Here is a 22205-nt window from a genome sequence, read left to right as displayed (position 1 = left end):
TGCCTTAAAGCACATGCAACAGTTGTGATAAGCATTCCTACATCGTGATATCTGTTCAATGTGACCACTTGTCTGAGTGTGGTAGCAGCCTACAGTCTAATAGGACACGAATAGATTGCATGTGAAAAAAATAATCCAGTATAGTCAGTGACAGTGTCCAGATTAGTAATGTAAATTAATTAAAGGTGGCGTGTTCTACAAACTGATCCTGACAAAAACCATTGGTTGTAGTTCGTTGATAATTTTTGCCGCGTTCATGTGCTATTCGGAACTAGGAAACTAGGAAAATTCCGACTTGCTAAATGTAGTTCTACATACAAGTGTTGCGTTCAATGAATCAGAAAGTCTGAAATATCCGAGGTTAGTAATTCCGACTAGCATGGGAACTCCGCAGTAGGCTTAATGCCACGTTCAAGTGCTAGTCGGAACTAGGAAACTCGAAAATGTCCCACTCGCTAACTGGCATTCAACGAATCTGCAAATTGGACATTCCAGAGTTTCCTAGTTCCGACTAGTACATTAACTCCGCATAACTGCAGAGGTGACGTCACCGGGTTATTCAGACCACAGATAATCCGTTACATTGACCAGATACTCTAGCGGCCGCTCTTACAACGAAAATAAATGTATCCAAAAATGGAATGCAGTCTGGAGGAGACAAGATCAGGTGGGACCATTTTAGCCAATGAGCGTGTAGATACGTGAACAACAGGCACAACAGTTTCCAGTCAAAATTGGTTATATTGTAAGAATTACAAACACTTGCTTTTTGGTTTTATTTAGGCGTAAGGTTAGCAGTGTGGTTAGGGGTAGGTTTAAAATCACATTTTAAGAAGATACATTTAGAAATAGGCGGGGTTTATAACTGTGGCTGAGGTAATAGTGATGACCACGCATAACTCCGATATAAAGTGTTTTTTTCTCAAAGTTTCCTGGATGTCACGTGTCCTACTTATATTAGTACACTGGTAATAACCGAATCCTTATGAAACTTATATTCGATCAAAGAAAATACACATAGCAAATAAGCCATTTATTTTTTTGTTAACCAAATTGACGTCCACGCAAAAACACATCGCTTGGTGAGCGAAAAAAAAACGCCATCTGCTGGTTAAGACAGATTTGTGTCTAGTTATACCTCTCGCTTCGCTTCTTCCTCTCTGTTCAGACCCGCTTACACAGGGATCCCTCTCGACTCGAAGAGCAAGTCAGAGTACAGTACTTTACAGCCGGGTCGTCAACATGACTTCCATCTTTTGAATGGATGTCTTTAAAAAAAAAATATGTCTGATGAATAGTCGACTTGCTACCTTTTACGAGGAGGGAAGAGATTGACCAAACTAAACCAACATTCACTGGGTGCGGCATCGCTTTGCCTCCCACAGGGGTGATCGATCGGGCGCTTCTTCTGTGGTAGCAGTTAGCTAGCAGCCGAAGGAGCTTGTCTGGTGTGACTCCATTCATTCACAGCGGCGGCGAAGATGGTGGACCCGGCGGAATGCACCATCAAAGTGATGTGCCGTTTCAGACCATTGAACAAGTCAGAGGTGGAGAGAGGGGATAAATACATACCCAAGTTTACAGGGGAGGATCAAGTGTCTATCTCGGTGAGTTGGCGTTCAAACACGGCAAACATTGGCCTACGAAAACAGTCCCCGGCCTTTGTAACGTTAGCTAGCTAAGCACTAACTAGCTAGCTAACGTTAGCTTGCAATGGCACTTTGTTTACCCCTTCTCATAATACCTAGCCATATTGATGTATCACATTCAAATAGCTACAATTTCGCATGAATCTCGAATCGATTAACAACACATGACGCCCGCAACACCCTTGAGCGCCAGCTAACGTTAACTCCGCTAGCTAGCTACTGTTTGTCTTGCTGTCTAATTGGAACTAGCAGCTAAAGTAAGTTATGTCCGCGGCCTAAAAATTCATTGACTGGAATTTAAAGAAGTGTAACTAGCTTAGGAGGGGATGGCCGAACAACTGATTTGGCTATCAATCCTGTATCTCAACTCTCAGCCCTATTTTCGAAGTTGGTTACCTACTTATGATCGCACAAATGTGTATGTAACTATCCGTCCCTTGTGCGGTATTGAAATAGTAGCTAGTTACTAACGTTAGCTACCTAGGGATAGCCACGTCGCAGATGCCATCGCCTTTTTTTTTTTTTTTTAACCTTTATTTAACTAGGCAAGTCAGTTAACAACAAATTCTTATTTTCAATGACTGCCTGTTCAGGGGCAGAACGACAGATTTGTACCTTGTTAGCTCGGGGGTTTGAACTTGCAACCTTCCGGTTACTAGTCCAACGCTCTAACCACTAAGCTACCCTGCCTCATTGACAGCTGTCATTTTTTGGGCGTATTGAATGGTTTAACTAACTAGGCCCGACAATTTACTACAAATGTAATTTCCCCGTAACTGACTTCAGATACGGTAGCATAGAGCCGGTGCTTTGTTCTGGAATAACAATTTGGGGTGCAATACTAGGATAGAAAACTTGGAGTCAGGTGATCTCACCTGCTCAGCACACTACCCCACCCCTTCCATGGCCTTGTAAAAAGGAAAATGACAACGACCATAACTGCTGGGACAAACTTTATGGACTTCTAAGTTACAAGAACTTACCACAATAAAAGCCCAAACACTTCCCTCAATTCTGTAGCCTAATGATGTTTGTTTCATAAATGATAAACCGTTTTTTAACATTTCCCAAAGAGATGTGGGTGAATGGAGGTTGAAAACTGGAGAAAGAAGTCCCAACAACAGTGTCAACTGTACTGTAGAAGCCAAGGGTGTGGCATCTGGTCATAGTGACTGAATACACATTTGTTATGTCATGTGGTTAGGAACAAAACTTTTGGCCCCAAGCATAACATATGATCCACAGCAGCTTAACTTTCTTCATCTTTGAAAGATAAATTGTCAGGCTTATTTATACTAAACTAAGAAATAATATTTTCCTTGTCTTTCCTATCTCTCTGGAAGCGGAAACCATGTGTCTTAATGACACCCTATTCCCTATATAGTGCACTACTTTTGACTGGGGCCATACCCAATATAGAGCATGGGGTGCTGGGCGCAATGTGTCCCACAACATTCCTCCCTATGAGAGAGACAGAGAGAGACTTATGTTGTCATTGGCACATTCTATTTTACAGTGTAACTGGGAACAGTTGAATGGATGGATGAGGGGTGTGGTGTTTTTATGGGGGAGGGATGTCATGTCATTTGAGTAGGCAGTGACTACTGGAAACATTTCTTTGTCCAGATTTCTTTTAATAGAAGCTCACTATGCTTAGTCTACTTCCTAGTACATCCACCCAGACCTCAGGGTATGAGGCCCAAATGGCACACTATTCCCTACTTTTGACTGGGGCTCTGGTCAAAAGTAGGGTTGGACCCACTAGTTGCATTAGCAAGGGTGGACATCCCTGGGAAGGATACATCTTTTGTTGGTGTTGACCAGTCTTTGCGTTCATTTGAATAACATTGGCCTCTTTAACCTTTGGTGAGATGTCCAGCTACTGCCACAGGGTAACCTATAATCCCATTGGCAACCCTAGTGTTACCCATGGCAAGACTACCCAAATACTGTACATCAGTCATGGCCCATAGATTGACCCTGATGTGCTGGAAGATTGGGGTGTGTGGCTTGCCTAAAACCTGACATCCCAGCTGTTTCTATCAGTCAGCATCATGCTCATTCTAGTTCAACAACCCTACTCTTCTCTGCTAGGAGCGATGGATTGTGCTTTTCAGAGAAGCAGGCACACAGAGACAAATTGGCCAGTTTATAGTCCAGTAATGGAGGACAGCAGGGAGACTGTGGTATAGTATTAGATCCACAATCTAAGAGGTTGGCTGGCTGCAGGCACTGGCAGGAATCAAAACTGTGGAATAAGCTGTGTCACAAATGGCACCGTATTCCCTACATAGTGCACTACTTATGACCAGAGCCCTGGGGATAGGGTGCCATTTTTGTCGCAGTATTGTACTACTTATGACCAGAGCAAGAGGGATAGGGTGCCATTTGGGACACTGACATATAAAAGCCTGTGTCAGTCTGATGATGAAGTCATTTCCTTTATGGCTTGTTCCATCTAATTTCAGCAAGCCATGACACTCACCATCTCAGATTGTTCTAAAATCATTTTTGTAGTTAGAAATGGATAAGATTAGCATTCCTGCAACATTATTTTGTTGAGTTAGCTTGATTTCTCAGAGATCAAATTGTAACGGATTCCATCCAAATTGCCCATGTATAGGATTAAAATAATATTACCTAACAGTTGATTTGTACCATACTTTTTTTTTCTAACAATGAGTAAGACATGAGGAATCCAAATAAATGGTAAAAGCCATGTCCCATCCTACATCGTGTTAGTTCCATGTTCTGACCACTAGACGGTGCTGTTCCTGCTATTAGGTGAAGTTTTTTTTAAAGAATCCCGCACCTGCAATGTTATTAAAGGGATAGATCACCCAAATTACAAAATTACATTTGTTTCCTTAACCTCTAAGCAGTTTATGGACAAAGTAGGACAGGAACCCATGATTTGGTTTTGTTTACCCGGCACTGTCTTACAAATCCAATGTGTGGTATCGATATTAGCATTTCCGTGCTTCATATCCACATCCTCTAAGTAATATCATTGAGTTACACAATACATATTTACATACTTTGGATAATTTGGACATTAAGTGTCAAAATGCTAATATGGATACCATTGACTTGCATTGGATTTGTGCCACAAATGCTAAAAAGTTAACATTTAAAATGGTGGACAACAAAATCAAAGCATGGATTGCTGACATAAGGAAACCAAAATGTCATTTGGGTGAACTATCCTTTTAACATGGGGGGGATCATACTTAAGTAAATTATCATACTTAAGTAAAGATAACTTAATAGAAAATGACCCCAAAAATTGTCAGACTCCAGTCACCCAAGTCACAGACTGTTCTCCCTGTTACCCCACAGCAAGCAGTACCAGAGCGCCAAGTCCAGGACCAAAAGGCTCCTTAATAGCTTCTACCCCCAAGCCATAAAACAGACTATTAAGCAATTAATCAATTGGCCACCCAGACTATTTACTTTGACCCCCCCACTGTATCTCTGCCTGAAGCTCAGTATAATTGATATGCTTTTTGTTCTACTTCTTTAGAAGTACTTCTTCCTCTTTAGAATGGCTCTGTTTGGTGCCAGCCCAGGAGAATCAAGTAAAATCAAGTCAGTGTCCCAAATGGCATTCTATTCCTTATGTAGTGCACTATGGGCCAAAAGTAGCACACTACATACAGAATAGGGTGCCATTTGGGACACCACCAAGGCTTCCTAATAGAATGGTGCAACCCATCACTACTACCATATAAGCCTAGTCCTTGGCTGGCATTTTGGTGGTGCTCACAGGCACATAGTCAGAGTGATCATTCAGAATGAGGACACCCCACGTCAGTGTCAAGGCAGCAGAACCATAGATAAAGACTATTTTGGCAGTGCTCAGTTATGCACAGTCCATAGCAGCACAACACAAAGGCTGCGTCCCGATTCTCCACCCTTCTCCTGAAGTGTGGCCTTGCACACGTTCCGTCATGGATTTAAAAGCATTGGATTGGTTCAAGCATTGGCTGGAGAGAGTTTCCACCATTGTTATTCCATGTGAGAAAGTGTACAAGTGCACGCTTGGGGAAAAGGGGGAGAATCAGAATGCAAACAAAGATTCGGATCGAGGTTGTCAGACTATTGCTAGGGTTGTAGATAGAGGAACTGTAGTGGATAATTTAGTCCTACTCAGACTAGTCGTAACATGGTAAATGTAAATCCGGGTCACTCAAATTAGGATGATGTGTTACATTTGGTATGGTTACATCTAACAGAAGGTTACTTAAGGCAAAAACAAAAGTACGGCTGCTGGCTCGGGGTGGACATATAATGTGAACGTCTAGCAACCCAAAGGTTGCTTGTACGAATCTCATCACGAACAACTTTAGCCTTTTAGCTACTTTGCGACTACTTAGCATTTTGGCTAACCCCTTAACCAAACTCTTAACCTTAACACCTAGAGCTAGCTAATGTTAGCCACCTAGCCAATGTAGGCAACAACAAATTGGAATTTGTAACAAATAGTTTGCAAATTCGTGACACTGTACGTTTTAGAAAATGTGTAACATATTGTACAAATTTCCATTTGTTTTATATGAGATGGAGTGTGTCGGATTTATACAGAATAATACGAAGTCCTCGGAGACCACGTTGCTGCTCTAACACCATCACTCACACAGAGCGATACAGTATGAATGTCAGCAGCACACAACTTTTCATCAAAAATAACCTTACAGGTTGTTTACAATTATGCTGGCAGATAGCCTATGAACATAATGTTACCCACAAGGAACGTTTGGGTTTTAATTCCCAAACTGTTTTAGCTACTGCACTAGTTTGAGTATTCCATTTTATTTTCCCATACTCTTCAATGACTTTCATTTGGCCAAGGAAAGTAGACATTTTCTCTTTCAATGCACAGTTTTTTAAAGTAGCCTAACTCAATTAAAACATTTGTTCTCAGGGAATGCTGTGTCATCCTAAAGAACTCCCTCTGATCTACGCTGTAATGATTGATATTGGCTGCTGCTGTCAAATGAAGAGCCTGAAGTGCCCTGCTGATCAGTTGCCAGTCAGTAAAGCAGAGACACAGAGGGAGGATGCTGATGTTTCTTAGCTGTCTCTGGCCCTTAGTCACACTGAGAAGGGGAAAGGCCAGGGCTACATCCCAAATGGCACCTTATTCCCTATATAGTGCACTACTTTAGACCAGGTCCCATCCATTGCACTGTATAAGGAATAGGCTGCCATTTGGGACTCAAGCCTTGGTCTAGTGTGCAGTGGATCTCTTTACAAAGGAGTCCATTAGTGGACACAAACCTAATTTTGAAAAGGCTGTGTTTGGACTGAGTTGGTCTGGTGGTGAATACCGTATACTGTGGTGTTTCTCATTGACCTGCTGGGATGGCTAATGTAATCTCTTGTGCCTGTTTTGAATACCTGTCTACCGGTATTTCAATTGTTGGTTGATTTGTTCATTACAGGCCATTGGTCATTGGTCAGGTACTAAAATGGAGGTCAAGTGTCCAAAATATATATATATATATATATTTTGGACACTTGACCTCCATTTTAGTACCTGACCAATGACCATTGTCATTGTACAAATTTATATATATATACAATATACACACCTTGTATAACAGGTTAGGCTATATCAGTCGACCTATGCTACCACAGAAAATAGGCCTCAAGTAAATGTCAACATTAGAACAAGTTTCTGTTTGGATATTTTCCCTCGTCACTTTTCTTGCCATTCTTGTACAAATATACTCTAGGTATCCTTTGTTGCTGATTCACTTTTACCTATTGTCCTACAGGGTAAACCGTTCATGTTTGACCGAGTGTTCGGGTCCAATACGACACAGGAGCAGATGTACAAAGCCTCTGCTCAAAAGATAGTTAAAGGTAAGGAAGGATGGATACAGCGTGCCCAGGTAGCTAGCTCTGGTGCTGTGCTAGCAGTGTGAACCTTTTGGCAGTTTTAAAGGGATGCTTTTAATACGTTCTCCATGTATTTTCCCTCTGTACACAGATGTGCTTGATGGCTACAATGGGACTATATTTGCCTTTGGGCAGACATCGTCTGGAAAAACGCACACCATGGAGGTGAGTGAAAGGCCTATACAATACATGCGTAATGCGTTTGGTCAAATGCTCTCAACCAGCGTTGGGGTCAATTCCATTTCAATTCAGTCACATCAGGAAGACAACCAATTTCAATTCCACATTTTTTTTCTCATAGAAGGGCCTTAAGTAATATTGGAATTGGAATTGAAGTGTACTTCCTGATATGACGGCATTGAAACGGAATTGACTCCAACCCTGCTTTCAACTGTTCTATGATTGACGGGAACCTGTCTGTGTCCTGTAAAGGGTAGCCTCCATGACCCGGATGGTATGGGGATCATCCCCAGAATAGTCCAGGACATCTTCAACTACATCTACTCCATGGATGAGAACCTAGAGTTCCACATCAAGGTCTGGAGCACTTCAACCACACAGCTGGCCTCAAGTGCTTCTATTGCGACATTTTTAATAAACCTATGACCGAGTACATTCTGCCCGTCCGTCCCTCACTGGGCGCCGATTAGCTAGTTATTCCATATCGGCTACATAATACTAATAAAAAAAGACTGCACAGCAGGATTGTTTCTAATCAGAGGTTTCTCTGTTGCAGGTTTCATATTTTGAGATTTACCTGGACAGGATCAAGGACCTACTGGATGGTATGTACTATGTGTTGTGGCACAGCAGGCATCCTCATTTGGCCATTCTGGAGATATCCAGTGCCTTCAGAAAGTATTCATACCCCTTTGACTTATTCCATATTTTGTTGTCTTGCAGCCTGAATTCTAAATGGATTTAAATGGATTTGAAATATAGAAATGTATTCACACCCATAAGTCAATACGTGTTTATCAGCTTTGCACACCTGGATTTGTGGATTTTCGCCCATTCTTCTTTGCAGATTTCCTTAAGCTCTGTTACGTTATATGGGAAGCGGTGGTGAACAGAAATCTTCAAGTGTTTCCACAGATTTTCAATGGGATTCAAGTCTGGGCTTTGGCTGGGCAGTTCAAGGGCTTTCACATTTTTGTTCTGAAGCCGTTTCAGCGTTGCTTTGGTTGTATGCTTGGGATCATTGTCCTGTTGGAACTTAAATATTCACCCCCAGTCTAAGGTCGTTTGCACTCCGAAGCAGGTTCCCATTAGGTGTTTGCCTGTATTTGGGATCGTTCATTGTTTGCTTTATCCTTACCATTCTTCCCGTCCCTGCCGCTGAAAAGCATCCCCATAGCATGATGCTGACATTGCTATGCTTCACGGTAGGAATTGTGTTCGATTGGTGATGAGCTGTGCCTGGATTTCTCATTTGAGGCCGAAAAGTAGTTTTTCTCTCATTAGACCACATAATCCTTTGCTTTATGCTCTCTCACATGCCTTTTTGCAAACTCCAGGCATGCTGTCTTGCCTTTTTCTCAGGAGTGGCTTCCGTCTGGCCACTCTCCCATAAAGCCCAGATTGGTGAAGTGCTGTAGAGACTGTTGTCCTTCTGGCAGGTTCTCCTGGATTAGCCAAGGAACTCTGTAGTTCTGACAGTTTGGTCGGATGGCCAGCTCTAGGCATAGTATGGGTAGTTACATCTTTTTTTTCAATTGACCAATGATGGTCACTATCAAACGTTCAACACTGTAGAACTTGTTTGATACCTTTTCCCAGATATACGCCTCCTAAATGATATCTCGGAGATCTTCAGACGGTTCCTTTAACGTCATGGTATAGTTTCTGCTCTGACATGAACTGTCAACTGTGATACCTTATCTAGATGGTTGTCTCTTTCTAAATCATGTCCAAAGAATTTAATTGGCCACAGGTGGACTCCAATCAAATTGTAGTGAAATCTCAAGGATGACCAAAGGAAATCGGATGCACTCGAGTCTGCCGATCTCGAGGTAATTGACCGTTATTTAACATAAACACGTTTAGTATCTCCGGGGCTCTACGCAATCAAGCTGCATGCTAGCCGGTGATGCGCACCTTTGGAACCTCGACATAAAAAAAATATTTAAAAAAAGTAAATCAATTGTGTATATTCAATCACAATAAACCCATTATTTATTTTAGTCAGGTCTAAAGAAACATTATGATATGAAGAAAATGTATTTCAGAAGAAGATATGTTATCTAGCTATGCTCCATGCCATTGGCTGTAGGCTTGTTCATTTAGCTGACCAGATGTGCCATTATTTAGTATTATATGATTTTATAGTGAGAAGAATTGAACTTAGCTGATATTTTTTCCATTCCGGAGCCAGTGCGCTATGTTGAATGTAAAACACTAGATTTAGAGATATTTGGCAACTTTAGTTGTGAATGATAAACCATAGAATGTCTTAGAAATCAAAACATATATGGGCTGCATGATGTGACTATAGGCGATCTCATTTTTAAACATTTGTTTTTATTTAATATTTAAAACATACAATGTACTCGCAGTGAAGCCTCTAAACAACTACATCACATTAATCATCTAACAGACTCGCATCCAAAGCGACACACAGGAGCAACCAGGGTCAACGCCCTGCTCAAGGGCACGTTGACAGATCCTCCCACAAGGTTAAAAACAGGGACCCGGACCAGCCATCTATCAGCCACCAGCCCAAGCTCCCAACCGCCAGGCCACCAGCCCTCCAAGGCCCCCCCCCTAGCCCCTGTCCCCAATGCACCAACAACTAACAAAATGAACAAAAATGAGAGAGACACAGGAAAACAGAAAACAACAATGCAAAAGACATCAAGGACAACAAAAACCATAACACCAAGGCCAACTGAGTATGTTTGAGTGCGCATGTATGGCAATATTTACATGTGTGTGTATGTTCACATGTGTGCATTTGAATGAGAGTGTGTGTGTATATGCATGTGTACGAACACCTGCACGGCATCAGCCTCAGACATACCGGCATTAAATGTAACGTCACTGCCCCTCAGTGTCATTTTAAATGGACTCTTTATGTTTTATTTGTATTTTTTTTAAACTTTAATCTTTGACTGTCATTCTATCCCCCGCCCAGCAACTCCACTCCAACTTGTCTCCAATTCCACATCCCAACCCTCAGCTTCCCTCAGCCCATCCCACCTGTCTCTGCTGGCCACCCTCTTTGGATTTCTTCACCATATTTAAACTATGCTGTGATGTTTAACATACAATTTCAATCTTTCAAATTTAAAAAATCAACAGATTGCGAGTTGAATATATATATATATATATATATATATATATATATATATATATATATATATATATATATATATATATATATATATATATATATATATATATATACTTTTAATAAGAGGATTAGTAATTGACTGACCCAGTCTCTCCAGATCTCCCAACAGTACTATTTATTTATTTACCCCCTTTTCTACCCAATTTCGTGGTATCCAATTGGTAGTAAGTCTTGTCTCATCGCTGCAACTCCCGTACGGACTTGGGAGAGGCGAAGTTCGAGAGCTGTGTCACCCCCGAAACCCAACCAAGCCGCACTGCTTCTTGATACAATAGCCAGCCGCACCAATGTGCCGGAGGAAACACCATACACCTGGCGACTGTGTCAGCGTGCACTGTTAACCCACTGTTCCCCGGGCGCGGAAGACATGTCGATTAAGGCAGCTCCCTCACCTCTCTGATACAGAGTGGTTGGATTAATGCGGAAGACACATTTCTGTTGAATATATTCAGATGGACAACTGACTAGGTATCCCCCCTTTTCTGCTGGAAAACCGTTATTTCACTCCACACACAAACCACTGTTTGAGGAGCATGCTCTCGCTGCGCGACCAGTGATATTGCGCCCAAACTCTGTATACCCATTATCTACTCCCCCAGAGCCAGATGAACTCGTGGGGACCATTTGTATGTCCCTGTGTCCAATATGAAGGAAGTTAGAGGTTGTTTTGCGAGTCGATGCTAACTAGCATTAGTACAATAGTGGGAGTTTATGCTAGCAGATACCCATAGACTTCGTCATTGCACTAGCTAGCAATTGCGCTAGTTAGCAACTTTCTTCAAACTGCACGCAGAAACATACAAATGGTATCCATGAGTTCATCAGACTCTGCAGAAGTAGATTTTTATGACATTTTTTATTTAACCTTTATTTAACTAGTCAAGTCGGTTAAGAACAAATTCATATTTTACAATGACTGCCTACCCCGGCCAAACCCTCCCCTAACACGGACGACACTGGGCCAATGGGACTCCTGATCATGGCCGGTTGTGATACAGCCCGGGATCGAACAAGGGTCTGTAGTGATGCCTCTAGCACTGAGATGCAGTGACTTAGACCGCTGCGCCATTAGGGAGCAGGTAGATAAAGGGCCTCCGATGCCAAGTATCCCATTAAATGCAGGCGCTTGCCTGGTGATGATTGCTTGTTACAACGTTAATCAACAACCTGCAATAATAAAATCTTCTTTTTTTTTCTCCCCTCTCTGCAGTAACAAAGAACAACCTGTCTGTACATGAGGATAAGAACAGGGTGCCCTATGTCAAGGTGAGGCACAGGTCAAGTGAACCAAACCATCTATAATGGTACCATAGATTCATGAAGGTTTGGTCAGGGGGATGAATCGATGAGACAGTTCAGTAGATGACGAGAATGATGGATTGCCTATAGATCAATTGGAAGAATGGTTGTGGGTCACATGGCACCCAATTCCCTTGGTAGTGCACTACTTTTGATATATGGGTGCTGGTCAGAAGTAGTGCGCTATAGGGAATAGGGTGCTATTTCGGTTGCGTTGTTTGGAGAAAGTTAAAGGACTTACAATACCGATTTAACTTCCGGATTGTCCACGACTTTAATGCCAATGTTAACAAAAAATGTATCCATAATCGCCTCTTTGTCTATGAACGTCTACCATGTCAAATTAAATAGTTGTTCCTTGGTTCTCTGTGTGTCCCTAGGGGTGTACCGAGCGCTTTGTGTGCAGCCCCGATGAGGTCATGGATACTATTGACGAGGGCAAATCCAACCGGCACGTTGCCGTCACAAGTGAGTCAGTCCAACACAGTCCCTGCTGCTTCTCATGGGTTCGTCATCCTCCTCAATGGATCTCCTGATCAACCAAGACAATCTCACACAGCAGTGTCAGGCTACGTCCTAAATGGCACCCTATTCCCTTGATTGTGACTACTTTTGACCAGGGCCCATAAGGAGATAGGGTACCATTTGGGATGTAAAATATAGGGTGCCATTTGGGATGCAATTTCACATCCATTACATAATTAGGGCCGGGAGTTTTTCTGACCAGGAACCAGGAAAAACTGTAGACCCTAGTTATAAATAGATATTGCTGTTGGCATTAGATTTGTGTGTTAACGTGTGTGTGTGTGTGTGTGTGTGTGTGTGTTCCAGACATGAACGAGCACAGCTCCAGAAGTCATAGTATCTTCCAGATCAATGTGAAGCAGGAAAACACTGCTACAGAGCAGAAACTCAGCGGCAAGCTCTACCTTGTCGATTTGGCCGGGAGCGAAAAAGTACGTCTCCATCTTATTTTTCTCTCTGTGCCTTCCTTCCTCTGTGCCTGTGTTCCGATCATTCACCCTTTTTCAGAAGTGTGTTTTTGCATAGATTTTTACAATGGCTGTAACTCACTTCAGTCTGTGGTTACGTCAGTCCTATGCTTTTAAATGCACGACGGTGAGATTGCATGGTCACACTTGTGGAAAATCAGGACGTAGCAAAAGCCAACGATTGTCAACTATGTTCGGCCTCGGGCATTTTTTCTTTTTTTTCTTGAGTGGATGGTTAGGGTTCCGGAACACACACACAAATAATTTGTGGATTACAAATTGACAACAAGAAGCCCAAACAGATAGAATACTTGACTGAAACATAATCCTTTCAAACCTTGCTTACATTTCATGTACAGTCTGAAACATAATCCTTTCAAACCTTGCTTACATTTCATATACAGTCTATCTCTCTATTATGCGTGGGAATACTTTGGAACAGATTTCCAATCACTCGGCTGATTTGCAGGCGTTTATACAGTCCTATGTCCAACAATAAACATTAAATACATCTTTTTTTTTCAACTTGTGGGGCTAAATAAAATCGCCCCGCGGGCTTCCAGCCATAAACTTTTCTTTCTCTCGGTCTACTTTTCCTCTGTTTCCTCCCTTTTCTTATCTCCAATCTTAGTGTTCAAGTTCATCACATTCACTTTTGCGCAACGCCTGCTTTCTCCTACTGGCGCTGCACTGTACCTATAGCCTAACACGCTGCTATTGATTTGAGCATGTGGTCACATTTAACTAACTAGCCGACCACATCGAAGGCCATGGATCAAGATCCTGTCCATGGGGTGTACTTGTACGTCAATCTGCAGAAATAGGTGATGGGCTTCTGCCCTTTATAGGCTGTTCTGGCTTGGACAAGGCCACGTACTTGTACCACCACATCTTGGATCGCCTCGAGTGTTCAGCACATCTGTTACTCATTACTCACACGACAACAGCAGTAATCTGTTTATTATTAATCTGATGATAATCCACAGGATGGCATTAAGATCAAGCAAAGCCATTAACATGCTTTGTGGCCCTCTTTCATAATCAGTTTTTGTTACATCAATGTTTGTTGTGGTCTCCTGCATTTTCTTTGTTAAGACTAGTGTGTTTTGGTAGCATTATCTACCTTAATTAGATATGGACTGCGAAGCAAAATGGCACCGTATCCCCTACATAGTGCACATGGCACCCTCAGTGTTTCCCCTAGGATTTGTGGGGTAACATTTTTTAGTAGGACTGTGAGAAGGTCACTTCTGGGGACTTTTTAAAAGCACATCATACTCAAATGCTTGAAAATGTAATTATGTTGACACCATCTGAAATGTAATTTGATGGTAGCTGCTGCACTGTAGGGAGATGAGGAGCAAGTGGTGGCTGTACGCTCGTGGCTCTTATTTGCACCACTGCTCACTCATTTTGCAACAAATATGAGATTTTGGCAGTTAAACCCTTTTTCTGCTTACCCAGAGTCAGATGAACTCATGGATACCATTTATTTTAGGTGGCAGGTAGCGTTGGGCCAGTAAAGGTCGCTGGTTCGAATCCCTGAGCCAACTAGTTGAAAACTCTGCCTGTGTCCTTGAGCAAGGCACTCATCCCTAATTTGTCCATTAAGTCGCACTGGGTAAGAGCGTCTGTTAAATGACTGAAATGCAAATGTCAAAATGTTATGTCTGCATGTAGTTTTGGAAGCCATTGCTAACTAGCGTTAGCACAATGCATGGAAGTCTATGGGAACAGCTAGCATGCTAACTGTTCACATAGACTTCCATTCATTGCGCTTACGGTAGTTAACAATTGTCCTAACGCTAAGTAGCAACTTTATTCAAACTGCATGCAGATTTACAATTTGTATCCATGAGTTAATCTGACTCGGGTAGAAAAGGGGTTTAATTGCAAAAATTGTGCACTAAAAGCACATCTGGAAGAAATATTTAAAGGTGCCGTGCAGTTAAACCTGACTTCCCGTTTAAAAAAATAAATAAATACATTTAAATTATATTTCCACACAGGTTGAAGTAACACTAAAAATGATAAGGCCCTTTTTGTGTAAAAGCTGTTTGAAAAGAAATACTGGAATTTCAAGTTGAATAAACCTTTTTGTCCCACCTCATGACGTCACAATGTGAACGGATTTATGATACCCAGACAGTCATTGGTCTAAGGGGGTGGCTCTACACATCCTATTAGCCAATCAGGGTTGGGAATGTAAATATCTTCAAACTTGTTTCCTAACACCCACACGATCAAACTGAGCATTTCAAGGGCCGAAGGAGGCTCAGGGAAATAAATTGTGAAAAATATATTTTGGATTTATTTTCATTAAATAAAAAGTGATTTGTTAGACAGTGATTTAAACATACAATTATGATGACTGCATGAGGGATTTAATAATAAAAAAATATATTTTGAGTGATGGCAGGTGCTGCTGCTAAATGAATATAGTGGACACACTGGCACCCTTTTCCCTATTAATTATATATATCAATAGATATATCTCTCGTGTACCACTAAATCGGGAATAGGATGCCATTTAGGACTCAACCATGTTTATCTTAGAATTTTCTGATCTAATATGAACTCAAGTGATATGCTCTTGTACTAGTGTTGTCATGAGGGTGGATTGTGTGTTGTGGTGGATTGTGTGTTGTGGTGGATTGTGATCTCCTAAGTGTGTGTGTGTGTGTGTGTGTTTAGGTGGGTAAAACTGGAGCGGAGGGTGCGGTGCTGGAAGAAGCTAAAAACATCAACAAGTCCCTGTCTGCACTGGGCAACGTCATCTCTGCTCTGGCTGAAGGCTCGGTGAGATGACCGTAACGCTTCACTCGGCTCCCTTGGTGCTGGGGAGAATGATTGCGTCCCAAATGGCACCCTATCCCTTACGTAGTGTACTTCTTTTGAAAAGTTGTGCAGTATATAGGGAGTAGGGTGCCATTTGGGACTCGGATGTCAACAAACAGCTGTTTTAGCAGTAGGGGAGGAGATGGAGTACATATTGGATGAGGACATTTTGGAATAGGGTGGTGGGGTAAATATGCACGTGTCAAGCACAAAAGCACCATACCAATCTTGCCGTAAGTCAAAGCTGCTGCACTTGTAAAATGTACGTTTTCAGTACATGAGCCAATGAGTTGGCTAGATGGCACACACAGATCTGGGACCAGGCTTTAATGTATTACCCTCTAGGAGAAAACGATTAGTATTGTAGATTGACTGTGAAACTCATGTCGCTCTCTCCCCCCCTCCTCTCTCCAGACCTATGTCCCATACAGAGACAGTAAGATGACCCGTATCCTGCAGGACTCTCTGGGTGGTAACTGTAGGACCACCATGGTCATCTGTGCCTCACCTTCTGCCTACAATGAGGCTGAGACCAAGTCCACACTGATGTTCGGACAGAGGTACGCTCTCAGCCCCTGGACTGTGTATTTTATTTGGTTACTGTACCCCCAATAACATTTTAATCTGTCTGGACTACCCCCTCTATACAACTGATCATTAGGCCTATGTTCTCCGGTCATGGCTAGAAGGCATCCAGCTTTTGTCAAATTAACCCATTACACCTCTTTGTTTAGGATAATTAATGTAGCAGGTTTGGAGAATTAGGTTAGGGTTAGCTAAAATGCAAAAAAAAAACTATTTTTTGACATTAATATGACAAAAGCTGGATACCATCTTGCCATGACCATGTTCTTCTGAGTCTTCCAAAGCACCCTGGTGTGGATTAGACAGGTACCCCCATGTCTACTAGTAACTGAGTTGAGAAACAATGCTGTAAATCTGTAAATGACCCAGAATCAATAGTGTTAAAGTCAGTCAGTGGACGGAAGTGTTATAAATGTCAATTGAATGAAGGTACCACAGAATTAAATATAATTATTGGTTCTCTATGCTTAGTATGATGTTAGCAATGGCATGAATGCACTGCTATATGCTTTGAGTGGTCGGAAGTGGTTGACTTGTCAAGCGCACTCCCACTCTGAAAGGTAATCGTTGTGTTACCTCAGAGCAAAGACCATTAAGAACACAGTGTGTCTGAATGTGGAGCTGACGGCAGAACAGTGGAAGAAGAAGTATGAAAGAGAAAAGGCGAAGAACACGACCTTGAGGAGCACCGTCACCTGGCTGGAGAACGAACTCAACCGCTGGAGAAACGGTGAGAGAAAAATAAGTGGTTATTCAGTTGGTGTTCTAGGATAATTGATTATATCATGAATAATGCTTGTGTCCTACTAGGTTTGAACAGGGTTGTGTTCATTAGTGCACTGCACACCGTAGCAACATTTTTGCAATGGAAATCACATTTAGAGTAAACAGTTTTCGTTGCAATAACACATAGGACCCAGAAAATGGTCTGACTGTTGAGTAGATACTACAGAAGCTGTCTTTCTTCTCTAACCAGGGCCTAAAATGTACTTTAAGGTCCACCAGCCACTGTGGCAAATAGATTTTTTTTTAAATCTACCAAATATTTTTTTGCCATAATTACATAAAAACAAAAAAATGCAATTAAAATAAACAGATTATGCTTTGTAATGTTTCTAAAACATGATGATGTATTTTTAAGAAGTAATGTGGTATATTGCTACATTTTATTACCTTTTTCGGGACCCTTGTCTTTTAACCAAAATATCAGATGAGAAATTTTTTTTAACTGCCCCTTTAAGGGGGGGTAACTGTGGTAACAGGGCCACTTGAGTCCTAAAGTTGAAAAACAACCAAACTTGTGAACAAAACGATTCGCACATGTGCTCATTATTAACTTTGTACTTTTTACTTGCGAATGTAATGGTTGTATTGTAGAGCACTGCAAATTCACCACCCGCAAACATGACTGGTAAAATAGATACTCTTACGCACCAATACCTAAATCTACCCGCATTTGGCAGGTGTTCATTTTACGCCCAGTCTCTAACCCTGTGTCATCTCCCTCTCCATGGCTGCACCCCCCCCTTCATCCCTCCATCCCTCTGTCCTGCCTCCTGTAGGTGAGAGTGTGCCGGTGGAGGAGCAGTTTGACAAGGAGAAGGCTAATGCTGAGGTCCAGGCTCTAGACAACGTGGTGAATAATGAAAAGATGACCCCCTCGCCCAGCATCCCAGGGGTTAAACTGACTGACGCAGAGAAAGAGAAGTGCGAGGCTGAGCTGTCTAAACTCTACAAGCAGCTGGATGATAAGGTAAGGGAGCAGAGCATCACACTGCAACACTAGGGTGGCATAAAGATTTCAATGACGTAGTCATTTAAAATATGTTTTACTGACGATATAGGTTTTCCTTGATAATACTTTGGTCTCAAAAACACCCCTCCTTTCTCTCTCTCCCCCCTCCTTTCTCTCTCTCCCCCCTCCTTTATCTCTCGCTCTTCTCTCTCCCTCCAACAGGATGATGAGATCAACCAGCAGAGCCAGCTGGCAGAGAAACTGAAGCAGCAGATGCTGGACCAGGAGGAGGTGAACCCCCTCCCCTATTTTGCACCCCCCCTGCCGTGCATTTATACTGCCCCCCTGCCGGGCCATTCTGTTAACTAGGCCATCAATCTGCCTGTATAGGCTCATCAGGGCCCAGAGATGGGGTCAAGCTGTTAGCTGACTGTTAACCCAGACACAGCTGAGTTAAAGAGGCACCTCTCAGCCTGCTGCTCATCCTGGGGAGAATCTGACATCCTAAAGCATGAAACACAATGAGAATCTCACTACTGATAGACTGCCGATATGTACTTATCACAGTGGGAGGCCCTCCCTTCTCTTGCCTGAACAGAAGTGGTACCTGCTGCATGCTGACCCGGTAGCGATGAACCTACCGATTTTACTTGTAGATCCGCAATGCTTGTCAGTTGCCAACATCTTGTCTTTGACCAAACCAAAGAGCACAAACCCCCATAAAGCAAAGTACACAGATGCAATGCACAAAATGCTAAGTACTTCCTCCAAACTAGCTAAACACTGTAGCTAGTATTGACATAATTAAATCACAATGGATTAGCTAGTTTCCATAAAACAGCTGCCTGTTAGTGTAGTGTCCTTAGCTAGCTAGCTTTGTACAAAGTAGCAACATTAGTGCAGATAGCTTGGAATCTAGACCAATGCGCACGGATAACGCTACTGCCACCTTCTGGTTTGGAGTATTTTAACAAGGCTGAGTGGCTGATGACTTCCAAGGTCTTTGCGGTGTGAACACAAGAGATTGACTGCCGACACTCAAACGTTTAACAATCCTACGATGTTTCTGAGCTTTAACACTCTCAACTCAGCCTTCAGTACACTGGATTTTAATTACACATGAATGTTCAGAATGAGTAGGGACTTATTAATTGTTACCCCCAGGCCTGGGTTGTGTTCAGTAGGGCACATAGCATAATGTTCTGCAACAGAAAGCATACATGCATCTTATTGGTCAAGTTAATACCTATTGGACAAGGTAATACCTCCCACCTACCTGTTTCAAAATGTTTTCTCCCTACTGAAAACTCTGTTCCTTCTCCAGCTGCTGGCCTCGTCACGTCGTGACCACGACAACCTGCAGGTGGAGCTGAACCGTCTGCAGTCTGAAAATGAGGCGTCCAAGGAGGAGGTGAAGGAGGTGCTTCAGGCCCTGGAGGAGCTGGCTGTTAACTACGACCAGAAGAGTCAGGAGGTGGAAAACAAGACCAAGGAGTTTGAGGCTCTCAGTGAGGAGCTCAACCAGAAATCGGTTGGTTTTATTTTAAGTTACACGTTACACAATGTTACAGGTTGGAAATTTGGTAACTTTTATTTTAAAAAAGGAGAAAGAACAACGTCATTCACAAACTAAACTCACCTTTGTTGATCACTATGTGCCAACTATTGCAGGTACAGCATATTTTTTAAATATATATATATATTTTAATTTACCCTTTTATTTCACTAGGCAAGTCAGTTAAGAACAAATTCTTATTTACAATGTAGGCCTACCCCGGCCAAACCCTAACGACACTGGGCCAACTCCTATGGGACTCCCAATCACGGCCGGTTGTGATACAGCCTGGAATTGAACCAGGGTCTGTAGTGACGCCTCTAGCACCGAGATGCAGTGTGTTAGACCGCTGCACCACTCAGAAACCCTTTAAAGAAATAGATATATGTGAAACAATGAATGAAAATATGATATGAACTGAACAGGAAATTCTAGGAATTTATAGATTGTACCTGTAACCCTGATTAATCAATTAACAATGTCATTGATTAGCTCGTCCACCCAGCTAGTGTCCCAGGTCAGCTGTTGAATCATTAAGTCCCTGATTAGAAGAAAATAACAAAAACCATAAGTGTTTTGGCCCTCCAGGCATGGAGTTGAATACTGTGTAGGAGTTCACTGCATTGTGAACCAAGTTGGTTGGCATTTTGTGAAATCAACCTGTCCTGTTTGTCCTCCTCAGAGTATCCTGGTGTCCATTGACTCTGAGCTGCAGAAGCTGAAGGAGATGACCAACCACCAGAAGAAGAGGGTAACTGAGATGATGTCATCGCTGCTCAAAGACCTGGTAGAGATAGGCATCGCCGTGGGCAGCAACGACATCAAGGTACACATCATTCAGTGCCACACCAGTCATGGAATGGAAGCCCAGGATTGGGATACTTTTGGGAGGGGGAGCCTGTGTGGCTCTTATGTACCATTTAACCTCATCGCAAACCATACCTAACCTCATCCCACACTTATGTAACCTCCTCCTAAGCTATGCATTAGTTAAACTGTCTGATGCATGTCTTTTGCACGGTGACATTTGAGTCTAACATTTGTGCCTTTCCTCGCCTCCTCCCCCTTTCTCCCCCTCCCAGCAACATGAGGGCAGTGGTCTGATAGACGAGGAGTTTACGGTGGCTCGTCTGTACATCAGTAAGATGAAGTCTGAGGTGAAGACCATGGTGAAACGCAGCAAACAGCTGGAGAGCACCCAGTCAGAGAGCAACCAGAAGATGGATGAGAACGAGAAGGAGCTGGCAGCATGTCAGCTACGCATCTCCCAGGTAACCATCGTTGACGTCACCTGGAACAGAGGGCTCGGGGAGTGTGTCACTGGGTGGCAGTCACTCAAATTAAATTCTAATCACGTCTATTTCAATTCATTGAATGAAAAGCAATGAGGAAAATTTGGATTGGGAATGTGATTACAGTTTACCTCCTGAATTCACTGAATTAAATGGAATCGACCCCAACCCTGGTTCCATTTATTGCTACCTTTTCACTTTCTCTCGCTGTCTCTTCCTCAAGCACGAGGCTAAGATCAAGTCCCTGACGGAGTACCTTCAGAACGTGGAGCAGAAGAAGAGACAGCTGGAGGAGAACGTAGACTCTCTGAACGAGGAGCTGGTCAAGATCAGCACTCAGGGTGACTACAACTTTTTTACATTTTTTTAAAATAATTTATTCGTCCTTTATTCAAATAGGAAGATCCCTCTTAACCGAGGAAGACCTGTCCCCAAGATGGCACATCACACATTCGTTATTGAACAGTGTATTTTTATATATTCTTTTTATAAACCGGACGGACATATTTGGCTAGAGGTTGACACCCAGCTTTTCAACAGCAGGGCTTGACATTCAGGTAAATTTGCTAGTGGCTCACCCGGGTCAGTGCCAACTGAAAGCTACTGGCCAGATTTTAAAAAATAATATTGTGCCGGGGTCAAGATCTGACAGGAAAACAAATGATTTGTTCATAATTTTAGGTGATTTTATCTTTCAGGTGATTTTATCTTTCAGGTGATTTTATCTTTCAGGTGATTTTCTTTCATTTCTAGACTGAGCAAGTCACCTATACAGGGTTCATACAGACATTAGTATGTCAAATTCAAGGACTTTCAAGGAATTTTTCAAGTACTTTATTGTAATTTTCAATGACCTACATTTTATATTTAATTGTTGTAATAGCTTATAGAAAAAAAGAAAATGATGCAGAAAAAAAGTATGCGTTACCACTAAGAATAATACTTTCTTTAATAGGCCTATCCAAAGGCATTATGCATTGACATTCACATAATTTTTTACATGC

At 42.2% G+C, this 22205-nt stretch overlaps 1 protein-coding gene across 1 annotated transcript in view; it reads left to right on the top strand.

The window, feature by feature from the left end:
* Positions 1-711: 711 nt before the first annotated feature.
* The window catches only part of LOC110535558 (kinesin-1 heavy chain), a 28580-nt gene continuing 7086 nt past the window's right edge, over positions 712-22205 (top strand). The window contains exons 1-17 of the mRNA XM_021620626.3: positions 712-1607; positions 7430-7517; positions 7645-7718; positions 7986-8090; positions 8290-8338; positions 12116-12171; positions 12585-12672; positions 13036-13160; positions 15891-15995; positions 16449-16594; positions 17201-17349; positions 18182-18372; positions 18577-18645; positions 19679-19885; positions 20592-20735; positions 20992-21180; positions 21425-21542. Coding sequence (XP_021476301.1) covers positions 1482-1607; positions 7430-7517; positions 7645-7718; positions 7986-8090; positions 8290-8338; positions 12116-12171; positions 12585-12672; positions 13036-13160; positions 15891-15995; positions 16449-16594; positions 17201-17349; positions 18182-18372; positions 18577-18645; positions 19679-19885; positions 20592-20735; positions 20992-21180; positions 21425-21542 — 2029 coding nt within the window. The 5' untranslated portion in view covers positions 712-1481. The remainder of the gene's footprint in view (positions 1608-7429; positions 7518-7644; positions 7719-7985; positions 8091-8289; positions 8339-12115; positions 12172-12584; positions 12673-13035; positions 13161-15890; positions 15996-16448; positions 16595-17200; positions 17350-18181; positions 18373-18576; positions 18646-19678; positions 19886-20591; positions 20736-20991; positions 21181-21424; positions 21543-22205) is intronic.

Source organism: Oncorhynchus mykiss, chromosome 11 (assembly GCF_057628025.1).
Source record: "Oncorhynchus mykiss isolate SJ-2025 chromosome 11, ASM5762802v1, whole genome shotgun sequence".
In the NCBI taxonomy this organism is placed as follows: domain Eukaryota; kingdom Metazoa; phylum Chordata; class Actinopteri; order Salmoniformes; family Salmonidae; genus Oncorhynchus; species Oncorhynchus mykiss.
This window is presented reverse-complemented; position numbering and strand designations above follow the sequence as displayed.